This window comes from Prionailurus bengalensis, chromosome D4 (genome assembly GCF_016509475.1).
Source record: "Prionailurus bengalensis isolate Pbe53 chromosome D4, Fcat_Pben_1.1_paternal_pri, whole genome shotgun sequence".
Lineage (NCBI taxonomy): Eukaryota > Metazoa > Chordata > Mammalia > Carnivora > Felidae > Prionailurus > Prionailurus bengalensis.
Genome location: NC_057359.1, coordinates 88,259,466 through 88,277,375, shown reverse-complemented (window position 1 = coordinate 88,277,375; position 17,910 = coordinate 88,259,466). Strand labels below are relative to the sequence as shown.

Below are 17,910 nucleotides of genomic sequence, written 5' to 3'. Positions count from 1 at the left end.
CACTTGAGTTTGGGGTTCTCAATGAAGCTGGAATGGAATCCTATAAAGTATAGTAAAACCTTGGTGTGCGAGCATAATTCATTCCAGAAGCGTGCTTGCAATCCAAAGCACTCGTGTATCAAAGCGAGTGTTAGGAACCATTGGCTCAGTTGCGATCCTGTGACACTCGGCATCGTGTACTACTCGTTTGCAAGGCGTCGCTGGTTTATCAAGTTAAAGTTTATTAGAGATGTTTGCTTGTCTCGTGGAACACGTGCAGGACAAAGTTACTCGCAATCCAAGGTTTTACTGGATACTTTTGGGCAGCCTGACGATTCATAGGATAACGTGTACAGCTGGTGAACGTGGAGGCAATGATTACAATGGTTGTCTAGCTCGAACCCTGTCGATGGACCTGTTTCCCTCCTGGACTGTTTGCTAGAGGTAACCGCGCCACTGAAGGCAACTCCCGTAAGTAAGAATGGACTACGTTAATTTCATACAAAATCTCATGTTGCAGAAAATACAGGAGATGGAGGAAAGGAGGATACTGAGGATTGGGGAGTCAATGAAGACCTACGCAGAAGTTGATCGGCAGGTGATTCCGATCATTGGGAAATGCTTGGATGAAATAGTAAAGGCGGCCGAATCGATTGATCAGAAGAACGTAAGTATTGTAGCTTGGACTTAACTTACAACCAAGTGTCTCTGGTTCCACCATTTCTTCGCCACCGTCTCCAGCGACCTCACTGGGTCATCTCGCGGTGGGGAGTTGCTTCCCGTGATCACCAGTACTTTGAGCAGCCGTTACACCGCTTTCGAGTGTTCTCTTTCTTCATCCCTCAGGGTTTTGGATTCAGCTCTCAAACTTCTTTTGTGGGAGACACAGATCAGTCTGAGACATCGCAGAATTAAATGGCTTTCTTGTCAGTTGGCTGAATAACCCCCCACATCGGGATCTGGTTCTTTAAGGCACTACTGACGTTTCGGGCCAGGTAGTTCTTTATCGTAGGGGCCCGTCGTGAGCACTAAAGGGTGTTTAGAAGCATCCCTGGTTTCTACCCACCAAATGCCGGAAGCACCCCTTCCCAAGTTGTAATGGTCACAACGGTCTCTAGACGTTGCAAAATGTCCCCTACAGGGCAACACCGTCTCCGTCTGAGAACACTGCTTAGGGCCGGTGTCATTCGTTTGGATTCCTTTCCTAGGAACCTGTTTTCCCTCAATAAAAGTTATCAACTAGAACACCAGCATAGGCTTTCACAAACATTCATTAATTTGCAAAACCAAGTATTGAACAAAAAGCGATGTCGTAAGTCTTCCTTGTCATAGGAGTGTCTTACAATGAGTCCAGGCGAGGGATCAAAGCCGTCTTTTCTGTATGAACATATCTCAGCATGTAGATTTTTCATTGCTCTGAGAATATGTGCGTTACCATTTAAGGCCATGCGTGTAAAAAAACAAAAAACTCTCGTCAATCCAAAGTGCAGAAATACTTCCAAATGTGTCAAATGGTAAGTGTTTTCAGGGGGAATAGTTCTAGTGGCAGGCATATTTTTTTCATGTTAGGATTCCTCGACCTCTGTTTTAGTAAATCTGTTTGCCAAGAGCCCTCTTCTTCGGGGATTTCAGCCAACTTTTGGGGGGGAAATTACTGATGCTTCTGAATTAATGGCGTTTCCCTCACAGAACTACGTTGTGCCCACATGGAGTCACAAGTGATCAAACCATCCTTTCCTGAAGCCGAAAATTTCTTTATTTGATGGTGGTTTTCTTTATCTCCTTTAAGCACCTGAAGGGAAAGACCGTTTCGACACACGTGACTGGGCTTGCGTCCACGCAGTCAAGTTTTTCTTTTTCTTTTTTTTTTTTTTTTCAGTATATGAAATTTATCGTCAAATTGGTTTCCATGCAGTCAAGTTTTTCCATGCAGCGAGTGCCTGGTTCATTTCCTTACTGCCATGGCTTTATCAATTTCATACATCTCGGTTTTGGTAAAAGTGTGTTGGTGGCTCATCGATGCCTGGCTCAGAGAGGGAAATCAAGTCTCCGTGAGGCTTTGTCTAATCTCCCTATTTCAAATGTCAACGGTCACCAATAAAATACTGTGGGGAGGGACCTTTTAAAGGGAAATAGTAATGGGGCGCCTGGGTGACTCAGTCAGTTGCATGTCCGACTTCGGCTCAGGTCATGATCTCGCGGCTCATGAGTTCGAGCCCCGCGTGAGGCTCTGTGCTCGGAGCCTGGAACCTGCTTCTGATTCTGTGTCTCCCTCTCTCCCTGCCCCTCCCCACCCCTCTCTTTCTCTCTCTCTCAAAAATGATAAACATTAAAAAACTTTTTAGAAGTGGGGTCAGTTCTTGACTTTTTTCCTTAGCTTCATTACTTCCGGCATTGATGAAAATCTGAAACAAGCCTGGTTTAAGTTTCTTATAGTAAGAAGCTTGGAAATTTCTTTTTCCTTGAAATTTCCTTGAAATTTATCAGATCATGTCTGAAGGATGGGTTTCCCTTTATGGGTTTTATCTAAGAAATTGTGAGCCCCCTGGATTTACAGGCTATTTCTCCCATTATGGGATCTTTGTTTTCCATTATATCACTGATAATTCTTTCTCACCTGTGACCTTTATGTTGCTAAATCCAAGGGTCTTTCTTTCTTTCTTTCTTTCTTTCTTTCTTTCTTTCTTTCAATGTTTGTTTATTTTTGAGAGTGAGAGAGACAGAGCATGAGCAGGGAAGGGCAGAGAGGGAGACACAGAATCCAAAGCAGGCTCCAGGCTCTGAGCTGTCAGCACAGAGCCCGATGCAGGGCTTGAACCTAGAAGCCGTGAGATCACGGCCTGAGCCGAAGTCGGACGCTCAGCCTACTGAGCCACGCAGGCGCCCCTCCGAGGGTCTTTTCTAGGTCTTCATTCAAGTTCTTATTCAAGTCCTTGAAGTATTAGGAGCACCGGCGCCCACTTGCCCCCCCCCCCACTTACTCTTCCTTTACGTGATCCCCAGGAAACCATAACGTGATGGGTTTTCCTCACTGCCTCAGTCTCCTTTGCTTATTCGTGTTTTTCTTTCTTCTTACCATTGAAGGGGAAGTACCCCCGGGCTTTGATCTCGGATCTCTGAACTCTGCCCATTGACTCCTTGGAGCAATCCGTAGACTCTTGGAGCGTTAAGTCCCATCTCAAGTATGAATCACACATGTTACGATCCCAGCCTGGACTCTCCCCTCCACCGCAGGTTCATTCATTCAGTTGCCCAGTGGCTTCTCCTCTTGGAGGTCCAGTATGTTCCTCAAGCTTAGTGTATCCAAAATGGAGCTCCAGACCTGTCTGGCCACACCCGCGCCTCCCGGGGTCCGCACTGCCTCCGTTACAGCATCTCTGTGCTTCCAGTGACGTGTATCTTGGAATCATCTTTGATGCCCGCCCCCCCCCCCCCCTTCTGACACCTGCTTCAACTTATCAGTCCATCCTGCTGGCTTTCCCTTCAGAACCCACACCCTTCTCACCACGTCTCCTGATCCAAGATCTCCATCACCTCGGATTGGGCAGGACGAGCCCGGATGACTGCAGGAGACCTCTAACTAGTCTTCCACCTTTGTCCCCCACCCCCGTTCATTCTTAACACAGAGACCAGAGGGTTCTTTTTTTTTTTTTTTTTTTCTTTTTAACAATAAGCCAGGTCACATGTCTCCTCTGCTCAGGGCCCTCACAGGGCTTCTGTCTCCCGGAAAAAATCAAAGCCACTGGGGCCTCGACGCCCTGAACCATCTGGAACGCCCTCCCTCCCCATTTATCCGTCCCACGTCGCCTAGTCTCTGTTCTCCCCAATGCGGTCTTCCTCGTAAGCTCAAAAGGATGCTCCTACCTTGCTGTTCCTCTGCCTGGAATGTCACCTGCCTGGCTTACTCCCTCAACCTTCGGTGTTCCTTGAATGAATGCTTCAATTTGCTTTTTTTTTTTTTTTTTTTTGAGAATTCAAGCGTGAGATATTCCTTAATCCCTGTATATCACCTCTCCTTGCACATTGCTTTCCGCCTACCCTGTTCTCGCAGCGTGTTGCAAGTTTATCTTCTTCGGCAGATTCGGCTCTTAGCACAGTCACGTGTGGTCCTGCTGCTTTGATCTTTGCTGTTTCTGTCGCCCTTTTTCCTTTTATCACACGCTCTCGCTCTCCGCCTGTTCATGTTTGGCCGCTGTTACACCCTCCGAAGCCCATGTTCTTTCCCTCAAGCCCACCACCTTGTTGTTTCCATTTCTAAAACCAGCACCGTTCCTGGCACACGTCTGGATCTGCCCACTCGCTCGCAAGTGCCGGGCACAGTTCTAAAGTCGGAGACGGACCGTAGCAAAGTCAACGAGTGTTAAAACGGGATGAGCACAGAGCCCCCGGGGGGCTCAGTCACTTGAGCATCCGACTCTTGGTTTCTGTTCACATCATGATCCCAGGGTCGTCGGATCGAGCCCTGCGTCAGGCTCTGCGCTGTGCACGGAGCCTGCTTAAGATTCTCCCTCTCTCTGTCTCTCTCTCTCTCTCCCCCCCCGCCGTCCCCCTCTCCCCAGCTTGTGTGCTCTCTAAAATAAAATGCAGGGGCGCCTGGGTGGCGCAGTCGGTTAAGCGTCCGACCTCAGCCAGGTCACGATCTCGCGGTCCGGGAGTTCGAGCCCCGCGTCAGGCTCTGGGCTGATGGCTCAGAGCCTGGAGCCTGTTTCCGATTCTGTGTCTCCCTCTCTCTCTGCCCCTCCCCCATTCATGCTCTGTCTCTCTCTGTCGCAAAAATAAATAAACGTTGAAAAAAAAAAATTAAAAAAAAAAATAATAAAATAAAATGCAATAAAATAAAATACCAGGATGAGCACTTGGGGGAAAATGAGGTAGGAAAGGGTGTTAGAAGTGCCTGTCGGGTATTCTACCAAGGAGTGACGTTTGAGCAAAGATTTGGAAGAGGTGATTATTTATTTAAACGGGGTAGGAGGTCCTAAAGCCCCCAGCTCTCCAACAAACCGGATGTCCCCTCTCCCCCTTAATGCAGTGTCAGAATCACACGATTACTTAAGCGTTCCCACTGGTTTATTTATGTGAGGTCGGTCTCCACTTATTTTCACATGGCCACGTTTTCGCCAGAGCGCAGCGGCGTGCTCACTGGCACACCCGGGCTTGTGGATCCGACTCTGCTAGCGTTCGTCTCCCCGCGTGTGACCAGAAGCGTAGTGTCTTACACAAGGGGGATTGTTTCCCCTGTCACGTAAAGGATGTCTGCAGGCAGAGGGTCCAGTCGTGGCGTGGACAGATGTCTCTAAGACCTCAGGGACCCGGGCTCCTCTTAGCTCACAGCTTTTGACGATGTGACCTTCAAACTCAACGTGGCTTCCGGAGCTCCAGCCATCACGTTCGACTTCCAGAAAGCAGAATATAGAAAAGGGCCCACACCATCCCTTTAAAGAGTCTTCGTAAAATGGTGCCCTGTCCTGTCTACGTCTCAGATCTCAGAGGTCAAAAGTTAGGTGGTCTGGGGCGCCTGGCTGGCTCAGTCGGTTAGGTGTCCGACTTTGGGTCAGGTCATGATCTCATGGTTCACGGGTTTGAGCCCCACGTTGGGCTCTGTGCTGACAGCTGAGAGCCTAGAGCCTGCTTCAGATTCTGTGTCTTCCTCTCTTTACCCCTCCCCTCTCATTCTCTCTCTCTCTCTCTCTCTCTCTCTCTCTCCCTTTCTCTCAAAAATAAATACACATTTAAAGAAAATTAAAAGAAAAACAAAGGAGATAATCCGCAGTCTATGGCCCATCTACAAAGTAGGTAGTAGCTAAAATAGTTGCTAAAATGTGGGCTTGTATTAAGAATTGAGATCTTGGGGTGCCCGGGTGGCTCAGTCAGTTAAGCGTCTGACTTCCACTCAGGTCATGATCTTGTGATCTGTGAGTTCGAGCCCCGCGTCGGGCTCTGTGCGGACAGCTCGGAGCCTGGAGCCTGCTTTGGGTTCTGGGTCTCCCTCTCTCTCTGCCCCTCCCCCGCTCGTGCTCTGTCTCTCTCTCCGTCTCTCCCTCTCTCAAAAATAAACATGAAAACAAAATTTTAAAATAATAAAAACAAACAAAAAAGAGAATTGAGATCTTCCCAGGGGCACCTGGGCGGCTCAGTCAGTTAAGCGTCTGACTCTGGCTCAGGTCATGTTCTCGCGGTTCGAGGGTTCGAGCCCTGTACTGGGCGGTGCCTGCTTGGGATTCTCTCGCGCGCGCTCTCTCTCTGCGCCTGTCCCTCGTTCTCTTTCTCTCAAAATAAAGAAAAGAAAAGAAAAGAACTGAGATCTTTCTAGATGGCCTTCTCTATAGTTACTTTCTTTAACTTTTTAAATGCTTATCTGTTTTTGAGAGAGCGCGAGACTGTGTGAGTGCGGGCAGGGCCGAGAGAGAGGGAGACAAGAATCCGAAGCAGCCTCCGGGCTCTGAGCCGTCAGCACAGAGCCCGACGTGGGACTCGAACTCATGAACCGTGAGGTCGTGACCTGAGTTGAAGTCAGACACTTACCCGACTGAGCCACTCAGGCGCCCCTGTGATATTTTACGTATACATCTATCTTTCTATGACATTATGGCTGTGTTTGCCTCACACGTTTGTCTGCGCTCTCTGACCCTGAGAAGGTGAGGCACCCAGGGTTCCTAGCAGCGTGCACGCCGTAGAGTTCATTGATTTATTCAGCAAACATTTGTTGCCCACGGTTCTCCCCAGGCACCATCCAGGTTCTGGGGATACAGTAGAGGAAAAACAGAAGGAAGCTTGCCTTTGGGACTGTGAACAAATGCATACATAAGGAAAAATCATGCGATGAATTAAACCCCCTGAACCACAATGAACCAAAGAAATGAGAGCGATTATCTCCTCTTGGCTTTGACTTTGGGGGGGGTGCTAAATTACCTTAGGAATTTCTGGTGAGAACCAGACTTTTGTATTACTGTAGTTTTCAAGGGAATTGCGTAACAGCCGTTCATTTTTTTCCGCCTGCTTTTAGCAAAGTCATTCTTCCTTAGTATTTGTTTCTCCATATGTGGACAGGTGGTTCTTAAAAGTATTCTCCCATCTCCATTAGACACGTACCTTTACAAATGGCACTAAGTCTTTCTAGTTATAAAAATATTCCTGGAGGGTCGCCTGGGAGGCTCAGTCGGTCAGGTGCCCGACTCTTGATTTCAGCTCAGGTCATGATCTCACGGTTTGTGAGTTCGAGCCCCGCGTCGGGCTCTGGGCTAACATCCTGGAGCCTGAAGCCTGCTTCAGGCTCTCTCTCTCTCTCTTCCTCCCCTGCTCGCTCTCTGTCTCTCTCTCAAAGATAAAGATTTAAACAAACTTTTAACAAGAGAAAAAGAAAAAAATATATATGTTTGACTAGAAAAAAAATCTGTTATTAACCAGTATAGATACAATTCTGTGAGTCCTTATTTGGACAAAATTCTTTACACGGTCAGCTGTATGATCATAATTCATTGTGTAAAAGGTATTCGCACGTATTTAAATGCATTCCTGTTTGGTGGGTGTCATTTCAGGATTCGCAGCTGGTCATAGAAGCTTACAAGTCCGGCTTTGAGCCTCCCGGGGACATTGAATTTGAGGATTACACTCAGCCGATGAAGCGCACTGTGTCAGATAACAGCCTCTCGAATTCCAGAGGAGAAGGCAAACCGGAGCTGAAATTTGGTGGCAAATCCAAAGGAAAGTTGTGGCCCTTCATCAAAAAAAATAAGGTACTGACGGTTGGACCCGGTGTGAAAGGAGTTTTATAAAGTGTGGCGATTTTTGACTCTCTCTGTTAAGCGTTTAAAAACAAACAAGCAAAGAATTTTAGACAGAACGCAGAATGCACAGGAAGAAAAGCTAGTGAGCTGTTTTATTTTGAACCATCATTTCTCTTTGGTGGTGGAACCTTTGCCATGGCCATTTGTCTGACTTCCGATGCATTACCACTTTGTACCGTGTCGCCCACGCTAACCCTGACCTCTACTGACCTCTCGGCCATTTCCCATCATGCCTTTCACTGCTAAGTCTCCCAGACGCCCGGTCGCCTCGGCTGGGAGAGGGGTTACCGCGCAGAATTCCGATAACGATTTATCAGCAGATCTCATTGGAATCGCTTCCATGGGTTAATAACTCGGTGTTGAACTCGTGTTAACCTGTGTGCGCCCATGACCATTTTTTTGCGTTTTCTTTTGATAGTGTGATGCGCAGGCGCATGGCCGCTCTAACCTGGGCGTCAGCTGGGGTCAAGGCCGCGTGACTGCTTTTGCCTCAGGATAACTTGCTATGTGCTTCGCAGAGGCTGTCGGGTCCTTCATTTTCTCCCCCCAAGCTCAGCTCTGTTAGCGTAGGCGGGTTAGAAGTCTTGGCCCTTCTGGCTCTAACGGGTTTGGCGTAACTAACCAGAAGCCCTAGTTTGCATGTGGAGAGTCTGCATGAGCTGCTGGTCAGATATCCCTTGGTCTTCTTTCGTGGCTTCTACTTACTAAAAACTTCCCCTTTCGTCCCACGCCCCAGTGTTTTCTTTTGGACCATGGCCGGGATAGTCGATCGTTTTGCGTTGTACTTGCTTTGGATTTCCAATATGATTTGATGCTTATTTTTGTTTTGTGTCTTATCTTCTTGTTTCTGATTTTACTCTGTCACTGCTCCGTCTCTCACATGTAGCTTATGTCCCTTTTAACATCCCCCCATCAGCCTCCCCCTCCTCCCCCTGCCTCTGCCTTACCCACTGCTGTTCCCAACGGCCCCCAGTCTCCCAAGCAGCAAAAGGAACCCCTCTCCCATCGCTTCAACGAGTTCATGACCTCCAAACCCAAAATCCACTGCTTCAGGAGCCTAAAGCGTGGGGTAAGTTCCGCTCCGGAATGCTGTCTCTCTCGTGCGCTTGGGTTGCGTGTTTGGCTCTGCGTCACTTTATCTCGTTTGTGAGTTGAACCCGTTGTGTGTGCCCATAACGTGAAACCGTAAGGGCCTGTGATTCCTCATAGCTAGACAGAAGAACAACGATAGAAAGAGGGGAGGAGGAAGGAGGAAGCAGAATGGACGGAAAGAAGAAGGGAAAGCCAGCCAGCCCGGGGTTCTGTGCGCCCTTGGCGCGTTTCGGAAGGACTTTTCTCCACTTCCCTTTGAAAACATCTAAGTCATTAATATTTTACCAAAAAAGGAAAACTTCGGTTCGCTCTCTGAAGCCAGTGGCGGACGAGATGAGGAATTGGAAGTCACTGGACGCTCAGAAAATACTTGCTTGTTAATTCCCAAAACCACCTGAGTGTCGCCGAGGCACTTCTCTCTGGGCTGAGCCTCAGGGTTCGGAGAGCGGAGATGCCATGAGTTTACAGTGGTTTCTTTTTTTTTTTTTTTTTAATTTTTTTTTTTTTAACATTTATTTATTTTTGAGATCGAGAGAGACAGAGCATGAACGGGGGAGGGTCAGAGAGAGAGAGGGAGACACAGAATCGGAAGCAGGCTCCAGGCTCTGAGCCGTCAGCCCAGAGCCCGACGCGGGGCTCGAACTCACGGACCGCGAGACCGTGACCTGAGCCGAAGTCGGACGCTCAACCGACTGAGCCACCCAGGCGCCCCTACAGTGGTTTCTTTAGCTGTTTGGCTGAACTTACAAGACTGATAAAATACCTGTTGACCGGAAGAGGCCGAACGCAGTATTTGTCTTTAAAGGGTGAAAGTAAGAAGCCGCTGACGTTTATCGAGCGCTTGTGATGTACCAGACCCTGTTCTGTGTACTCATTTACTTTTCCTTCAGCCGCCCTCCGAACCTAGGTACCGAGGTTTCCTTATCTTACTGGCAAGAAAACTAAGGCATAAAAAAAGATGAACTTAGGAAGACGGCGAGCCAGAATGAAAGCCAGAGAGCCCGCTCGTCATATGCCGAGGTTTTGCGACATCCACATTCAGGGAGAATCTGGTACCACGCGGTCAACCCGCCAGGGGCGGTCATTTATACTCCAGTTTGCCACGCCGATTACCGTTGCCTGGCTTCACGCACGGGGTCTTGTGGAATTGATCCAGGAACCAAAAGTAGATACCAGTGTGGTTTACGGGAAAAGATTGGAATAGATGGAGTCAGCCGTAGCCTCCCAAATAAATCTAACCGATCAGTGGCCTCTAAGCCACGCCCCCGATACTCTTCATGACGAGTAACGAGTGAAGCGTGGCGATGAAGAGCAAACAGACACATAGCGCGATGGCGTATCCAGTAAAGGTCTTTTGTCCTGACCTTCGGGGATCGCCGTCCGGTGGCAGGGGGATGTTGTTCTTGTACCGACGTGATTGTTACTCTTCCCCTCCTTTGGGTAAAAAAGGAGTGTGAGTCAATAACAGCCAACTAAGTTGTTGCCTTTTAAAACAAGGGACAGCCCATCTGCTAAAATTGGAACGATACAGAGGGGATTAGCGTGGTCCCTATGTGAGAGTGACACACAGAATCATGAAACGTTCCATTTTTCTAAATGTTTATTTATTTATTTTTGAGAGAGAGAGAGAGAGCGCCAGCGAGTGTGAGTACACGAGCGAGGGAGGGGCAGAGAGAGAGGGAGACGCAGAATCCAAAGGAGGCTCCAGGCTCCGAGCCGTCAGCGCGGAGCCCGACGCGGGGCTCGAACTCACGACTGCGAGATCAGGACCTGAGCCGAAGTCGGACGCTTCACCGACTGAGCCACCCAGGCGCCCCGGCGCGTCCCATGTTTTAAAAATAAATAAGTAAACAGAACAAGGGACAACCCCCCTATTTCTTTGTATGCAGAGTTTCTTTCATCGGGGAATCCCAGTGTTGCATGCAAAGAATCTGTATTGTTGGTGGGATTGTTCTGTTTTAAGGTTACCCAGCGTGTCAGGTTAAGAATTAGAGATTTGACTTCCGCAAGACTTCAGGAGAGCCGTTGTTAGGAGGCAGAGTATAGAGCATCACAAGTAGATGACAGATCGCGTTGAGCTCTATAAGGAGATCTCAATCCCTGGCTCGATCAGGCTGGCTTTGAACACTCCCGTTCATCCCGCTATTACTCCTGGAAGAATTTCCAACATCTGGCCAGGGTGTTTTTGCTCGACTGCATAAAGTTTTACATCAACTGTAAGTCTGTTAAGCCACCTCGGCCACTTCCAAAACCTTTACAGAGCACTCCTTTATTATATTTCCAATAGACCCCTCTGCACGGTCTTTTGGAGTCTCCTAATGGAGTATGTTGAATATCCGTGATTGTTTCCCATTTGTTTGTGTCTCTTCCATTCTGTCAACACCACACAGCCTGTCGGTTGCAAATGGTTTCTGAATCTGTGTCTCATGCTGTTCTCTGAATGTTTCGGAAAAGACCAAAGAACGTCAGTAATCAATAAGCGTACGGGAAAGATGGCTAGGAAAAATTTAACACTCAACACAGTGAAATGAGAAATCAGCTGTTATGAGGATTTAAAGGAAAATCCCTTTTTAAAAAAAAAAAATGGTCAGCAAAGTGAAGTTTCTTTCTTACTCTTTAAACCTGTGCTCAGCAAAAACAGGGTTAACAAAATTTCTCCTCAATAGTGAGTGTGCTTTTCTGAGAGTGAACTCACACATATACAGACTGGAAACATCAGTAAGGAAATAGGAACATATTTCTGCCTCCCTCAACTTTTGGTTAGTCTGCTCTTAGCAAAGGTCACATTTGATGACCCTTCCTTCAGGAAGTAGCAGTCAACAAAAAGGAAAGAAAAAGAAAAAGGAAACTCATGACCGGAGTACGATTAGGAAGTTCAAAAATAAAAAGCAATCTGAAGTTTGGGGAAACAAATTTCATTTTATTTTTTTTTAATGTAGTATTTTTTAACAAATTGGATGTAAAGCACCCCTACCAGGGAAGGGTGTTGGGAGCCGTTGGCATCTGCAAGAAAATTCTGTTTCACTGAACATTTCTACAGCAGGTCACCTGAGCATGATTAGCCCATGTTTTCATCTTTCCGTAAGAAAAATGAAACTAGAAAGTATGGTCTCGGTTTGCCATTTACAGATGTACTTTTATTGCCTTAAATTAAGATTTCTTTTCCTGGGCTGGGCAAGGGCCTTCTAAATCTAAAACGTGGACATATTTTCCCCCACGTTTGAGAGCTCGTTGCATGGAAAAATCCCCTCAAAGTGGATGAAAAGATTTGGAAAGTCCTTACCGGCCGTGCGTCGGATGTTGCGGTTTTATGGTTACTGTAATTTTTTATTTATTTTATCTTGTTCTCTTGCTGATTATTGGCAGACTCAGTCTTTCTGTTTTCACAAAGAACTCATGAAGAGGACGATAGGGAAGCCCACGTATGCTTTTGAAGCTAGGGACTATGTTGTAAGTTTCCATGTGTCGGCCAGGTCATACAGTCACAGCACAGGCACTAACCCCTATGACAGCACCAAGACTGGGGACCCAGCAATGAAATTCTCCACTGGCGGACCTGGACACAGAAAAAGCCTAATTCTCAGTATAAATGCAATCCCAAGCTCCTTCATCCGGAAAGCTTGGGGCGGGAGGGGGGAAGAGAACCCAACTTCCCAATAACCACCAAACTGCCTAAAAATGCCAGTGAGCTGAGCTCGGCCGTCTGAGACGATGTCCCTGGGTATGCGCCTTTACGGCAGAGTCTCACCCATAAGCGCAGCCACAGAGCGTGGTCCCAGGAGAAGGACACTCTTAACGGACGGCAGTTGCATAGCAAGAGGGCTCACGATCCGGTCGGAAACAGGTGGATCCGTAAGGGGGTTATGCCATAAAGCTTGGAGAGCCAGAACGACCACTGAAGCAACGAGCAAGGTCATAGAGTAGTACCGTGACTTTCCATGGACCTTAAACACGTTTACTCGTGTATTTATTTTCACCGTCCCCTTTCTTCGTACTTGAGGTTAGTACCTGCGGCTGCAGAATAACACATGGACCCGCTGGCTCTGTGTTCCCTCATGTGTTATTGACACGTGTGGCTTCCAAGGCTCCATACTTGTTGCCTGAAACTGACAGCTGCTTAGTTCCCCGGGTGTCTCGCAGCGCACTTAATGCCGTCTTTGAAAACGATTCTCTTAAATGATTCGGTTTCTAATGTTAAATGATCTAACTGGCTGGCTTACAACTCACGACCGAAAACCAGTTTATAATAATCGTTACAAGAATACGTGGCACCGTGCTGGTGCTTTATGTAGATTACCCATCACTGTCCACTTCGGAAAATCGAATTTTGTCTTGAAAACTCGGTATTTTCCTATTGGTGCTCGGATTTGTTTCCAGTCCTCCTGATTCGTTTTCATTATGAAGAAGTGGTGATATTCCCCTGCCATGAGGTTTGATGTTAGAATTCTTCTTTCGGAATGCTTAAGGAAGAATACATAACTTGCATACATATATAAGTGACCGAAGTAGCCGAATAGAGAGCAGGTAATGTATGAAGTTCAAATGCCAGTTCTTTGAATTAGCAGCATTGAAGACGATAACGTGTGAGGAGACATCTGTAGGTGGTAGTGTGCTTTCTAGGGAAGATATTCGCAAAGTTTTCTGCTGTGCACCCGGTGTTGTCTGTAAAGAACCCAAGTCGTGACAAACTGATCTGTGCTAAAGCTCACAGGAGGGGCGCACAAGACAGTCGCGAGTGTGCCTGTGTGTACCGTGTTCTCCCAAAAGTTTTGTCCGACCACTTCTTTCCTTCAAAGTCTTTCTTTTTCCCCCATAAGGGCAATGTCTTTAAAAGCTTCCTGCCTATTTAAAAAGAAGCGTCCATTTTGAGTTAATCTTAAGAATAAGATTTTTTAAATCTGGCTAAGGAATTTTAACACCCTCCCCACTCGCCACTTAAAATCAAAGGGCCCTTTCTTCGGTGCTTTGTCCCCAACATATTTTTGATCCTACTACAGCTGCCGGAACTTTTAGGATTGACGACAGCTAAGCAAAAAGGCACTGCACTCTCAAAACACTGCTTTATAGCCGTAGAGCATGTCCCCCCTGTTAACGAAGAACCGAATGTTTCGTTTGCTAATTCGGAGATGCCTCGTCATCTGTTTTGTGTCGAGGAATCACTATACCTTTGCTAATCTGCAGGCCCAGCAGAATTGCACCTGCTGTGTCCTGATAATTCCCAGGAAATCCACAGCAAGGAGTAAGTGTCCCTCGGTAGTTGAGAAGGTTACCTAAAGGTAACCTTCAGAGCAGCTGCTGCTGTTAATTCCCCAAGTGCTATGTAACCCCCGGGGGTAGGGCTCAGAGTGGATGGAGAGCCTCTGAATACACCTTCCACGGTGCAGGAGGTGGTGAGCGGTGCTCAGGTGGGAGAGAGCAACGTCCTGCCTCCAGCCTGGTGCAGAGAGGCTTTCTGGCTCCTGTGGGTGGTTTCCTCAAGCAACTTCCGGTCCCTGGTCCCCCGTTCACTCACTCGAGAGTGGGTGCCTCTAAGAAATGCCAGTGATTAGAGTTCCTTAGGATAGATTACTTGTACCTTATGGAAGTCCTTGCTCTCCAGACCCCCGCTGTGCGTAAAACATTCCATGTGAAATTTGGTGAACAAAAGCCTACCTGATTATTCTTGGCTTTTATTATCCGCATGTGTTACCCACTGCAAACGTAACTTCGCTCATCTCCAGGCTGATGTGACCGATACAGAACTGTGAACAGAAACTCTCCTTTTCTGTCTTTATTCTTTGCTCTGGCAACGTGGCAGCTAAAAGAAGGTTTTTGGCAGGGGCCGGCCCCTCTTGTGAACGTTTGCACAGATCCGCTGCAAGCCATTTGCACAAGCGACAGGTGAATTTACGTGCTATGTTAATACGGCGGAACTGGTCGAGTTCCTCTTCTTCTGATGTGTTGTCTCTCTCTCTTTTTTTCCCGTTACCTCTTCAATTTTTACATGAAGCTTTCTCTCAAGCTGGTAAGCACAATTATTCTATGCATGTCCTGAATCTAATCAGCTTTTTTTTTTTTTTTTTTTTTTTGGTGTGTGTTTCCTTTGCGTGTGCTTTTGCTGGTGTTTTTTCATCAGACCTTTGCAAAACAAAGGTCCAAAATCTAATAGGGGCGATCTTAATCTTTTCAAGTTGCTAAGAAAATTAACGCTTAACTCCTGATTTGGTTTTCTTTCTTATCGGGGCCTTAAGAGGATGGCAAATATTCATAAGCTTTATTTAAGTGCGAGCATAAATAGAAATACTCAATATCCGGGGGGGGGGGGGGGGGCGGGGTGGCTCATGGGATCATTTGGAGTCAAGGTAAATTCCGCAGCTGGAGGGTGCTCCTCCCTGGGGACCCCAGAAGCAGATGGAAGATGTGGGGAGCCTGAAGGCCACGTGCAGGGATGGTGCCGGTCTCCAACTCAGGTCCGAGTCAGCCTGCGAGAATCGCAAGCCACGCAGTCTTTAAAGTTGCTACATAAATACGTGGGTGCCTTGTGCGTAGCTGATTTAAGAAATCACAAGGTGACTTTACAGACACCGGAAGGAGCCTCCTAAGCCTTTCTAAAATAATGTGCTTAGTGTTCTGTGTTGTTCCTACCTACTTGCATATAGCCCTAGCAAACAGACTAATCATTATTAAATTTCTTAAAAGAAACTCTTAACTCTATAACCCTTAACTGTACTTCAGATATGTGTAACTTACATAGTAGTCTCAACGGCACAGCTGAGAATTTCCTAAAATTATGGACCATGATAAATTGCAACAATTCAACCAGGGATGAAGTCAGCACTTTATGCAATTCTGTTGATAATGCAGGATGAGAGTTTCTGGTTATCCTGATGTACACATTTGTACGCGTGCATGTATATGTATATGTGCGCATATACAGAATTTTTTCCACCTGACTCAGTATTTGGCAACCAACTCAACCCTAAAGAAAATGAATATTTTAGGGGTGCCTGGCTGGCTCAGTCCATAGAGCATGTGACTCTTGATCTCAGAGTCATGAGTTCAAGCTCCACGTTGGGCGTGGAGCGTACTTTAACACACGCATGTGCGCACACACACATTTATTTGATCCTAGCATTCATTTATCAAGAATTAAGCCCAAATGGACTCACTGGTGAATTCTACCAAATATTTCGGGAAGAAACTCTATCAGTTCTCTGTAATTTCTTTCAGAAGATCGAAGCAGAGGAAATACTTCCTAACTCATTTCTGGGGCCAGCATTACCCTAACGCCAAAACCAGAAGAGGGAAGGAAGGAAGGAAGGAAATGAATATTTTATTAAATTGAACATTTCTTAAACTCAGAATCCAAGATGAGTCCCTAATTAAAGTGTCTACCAGAAGGAAAACATTCTAAATGTTTCCATGAACTGCGTTCAACGCCAGCAACAATTGGGGAGAAATTAGATCAATTACGTAGGCGTCTCTCAGATACTGGGGTTCCTTCCTTGCCCTTTCTGTGTTTCTTCTTCTGCTGAGGTGCTGGCAACAAAGGATAATATCACTAATAATATTAGGCGGTCTTTCTGTCTGAGATAGAAATCATTTTACCCACCCAGTATTGAATTGTTGCTTTATATCGTTACGTAGACGCTAATAAAGAAGTGGAGTGTTGCCCAGAGACGCCTGGGGTGGAGACAAGCGTAAAATCCCAGGAAGCAGCTCGTGCTTGGGCTGTTTGTGGGGAAATGCTCCAGAGCAAGTGTTTGATTCCAGAAATGAGTAAAACAAATTCCTCCTAGAGCCACAGCCACTTAAAATAACCATACGTGCTTTGACCGCCCCCCCCCCATCCTGAAACACCAGTGCCACCTGGTGTGGCCAGTCTCTTGGTAAACCAGGCCATTCCAAAGACTTCAGAAAGTCTGTTCTGACCCGAAGCTAGAAATACAAATTCCTTCATGGAATTAGAAAGCTAATTGGACACAATGGCCTTTTAAGGCACTTCCAGACACCATACGCTCCTTTGGATGTAGAAGTTACGACTTGCATCTCCAAGGGCGACATGAGGTTTGTTTGAGGCATAGCGCATGAGATTAGGTTCTATTTTTTTAATATTTCAATTTATTTTTTGAGAGAGAGAGAGAGAGCGTGCAAGCAGGGGAGGGGCAGAGAGAGAGAGGGGGACAGAGGATCCGAAGCAGGCTCCAGGCTGTGAGCCATCAGCACGGAGCCCGATGCAGGGCTCGAATCCACGAACTGTGAGATCATAACCCGAGCCAAAGTCGGGGCACTTAACTGACTGAACCACCCAGGTGCCCCGAGATTAGTTTCTAAACAGCAATACAGAAACACGGAATATCTATCAAAAGGGCCCTAATTCATTCCTTCATCATTTAACCGTTTTTAGTTTTCGTAAATGATTAAAATTAACTTTTTTGTTGTTGAGGGCATCTGTTCGTAAGTCCTAATAAGTACTGTCCGTTTTACTGAAGATCCCTTTGCAGCTGTGGACACACCAAACGCAAATCTTACACCTGTTCTCCAGCTAGACCTGTGCCGTCCCGTACGGTAGCCACACTTCACATGTGGCTCTTCAGATTTCAGTTCAGGAAAATGAAACGCAAACTTAAAGCAGTCCCACGGTTGCACGAGCCGCGGTTCAGATGTGCAGCAGCTCTGTGCGGCTACCGCACTGACCAGTGCAGACATGAGACCTTTTCCATCCTTTGTAGAAAAAAAAATTCTTCGGGACTCCCAGCACACAGTCAGGCTTAGTGAAGATCAGTGAATCGACATCAACGGCTCGCTAGGTTTCCTGGCGGCCGTGACTCGTTGCAGCACCGAAAAGCAACACAGAACCAAAAGCCCCTCCATTCCGGAAAGCATGCTGATCTGTTTTGAGTCAACCCAGCACGAGGACAGAGTCTCGTGCTCGCAGGCCCAGCGGCCGAATTCAGCCAAGTGAAAAAGCACACGATTGAGGGTTTCAAGTGTTACCGACACGGTAGTAGCACGTGGGAAGGAAAAAACAAGTCTGATTTCTTTCTGGTTCATCTTCGCTCTCGAGGCGATTGGA

General features: G+C 46.9%; 1 protein-coding gene and 1 pseudogene across 28 annotated transcripts in view; both read left to right on the top strand.

Moving 5' to 3' along the window:
- The window catches only part of FNBP1 (formin binding protein 1), a 140,613-nt gene that overhangs the window by 105,176 nt on the left and 17,527 nt on the right, over nucleotides 1-17,910 (top strand). For 7 of the 28 annotated variants that reach the window (XM_043566434.1, XM_043566433.1, XM_043566431.1 and 4 more), the window contains 5 exons: nucleotides 500-646; nucleotides 7,515-7,712; nucleotides 8,650-8,832; nucleotides 12,222-12,305; nucleotides 14,845-14,859. In XM_043566434.1, the coding sequence (XP_043422369.1) occupies nucleotides 500-646; nucleotides 7,515-7,712; nucleotides 8,650-8,832; nucleotides 12,222-12,305; nucleotides 14,845-14,859 (627 nt within the window). The remainder of the gene's footprint in view (nucleotides 1-499; nucleotides 647-7,514; nucleotides 7,713-8,649; nucleotides 8,833-12,221; nucleotides 12,306-14,844; nucleotides 14,860-17,910) is intronic. The other 21 variants (XM_043566448.1, XM_043566446.1, XM_043566459.1 and 18 more) reach the window with 7 other exon arrangements.
- Nucleotides 10,352-10,449, top strand: LOC122475488 (annotated as a pseudogene).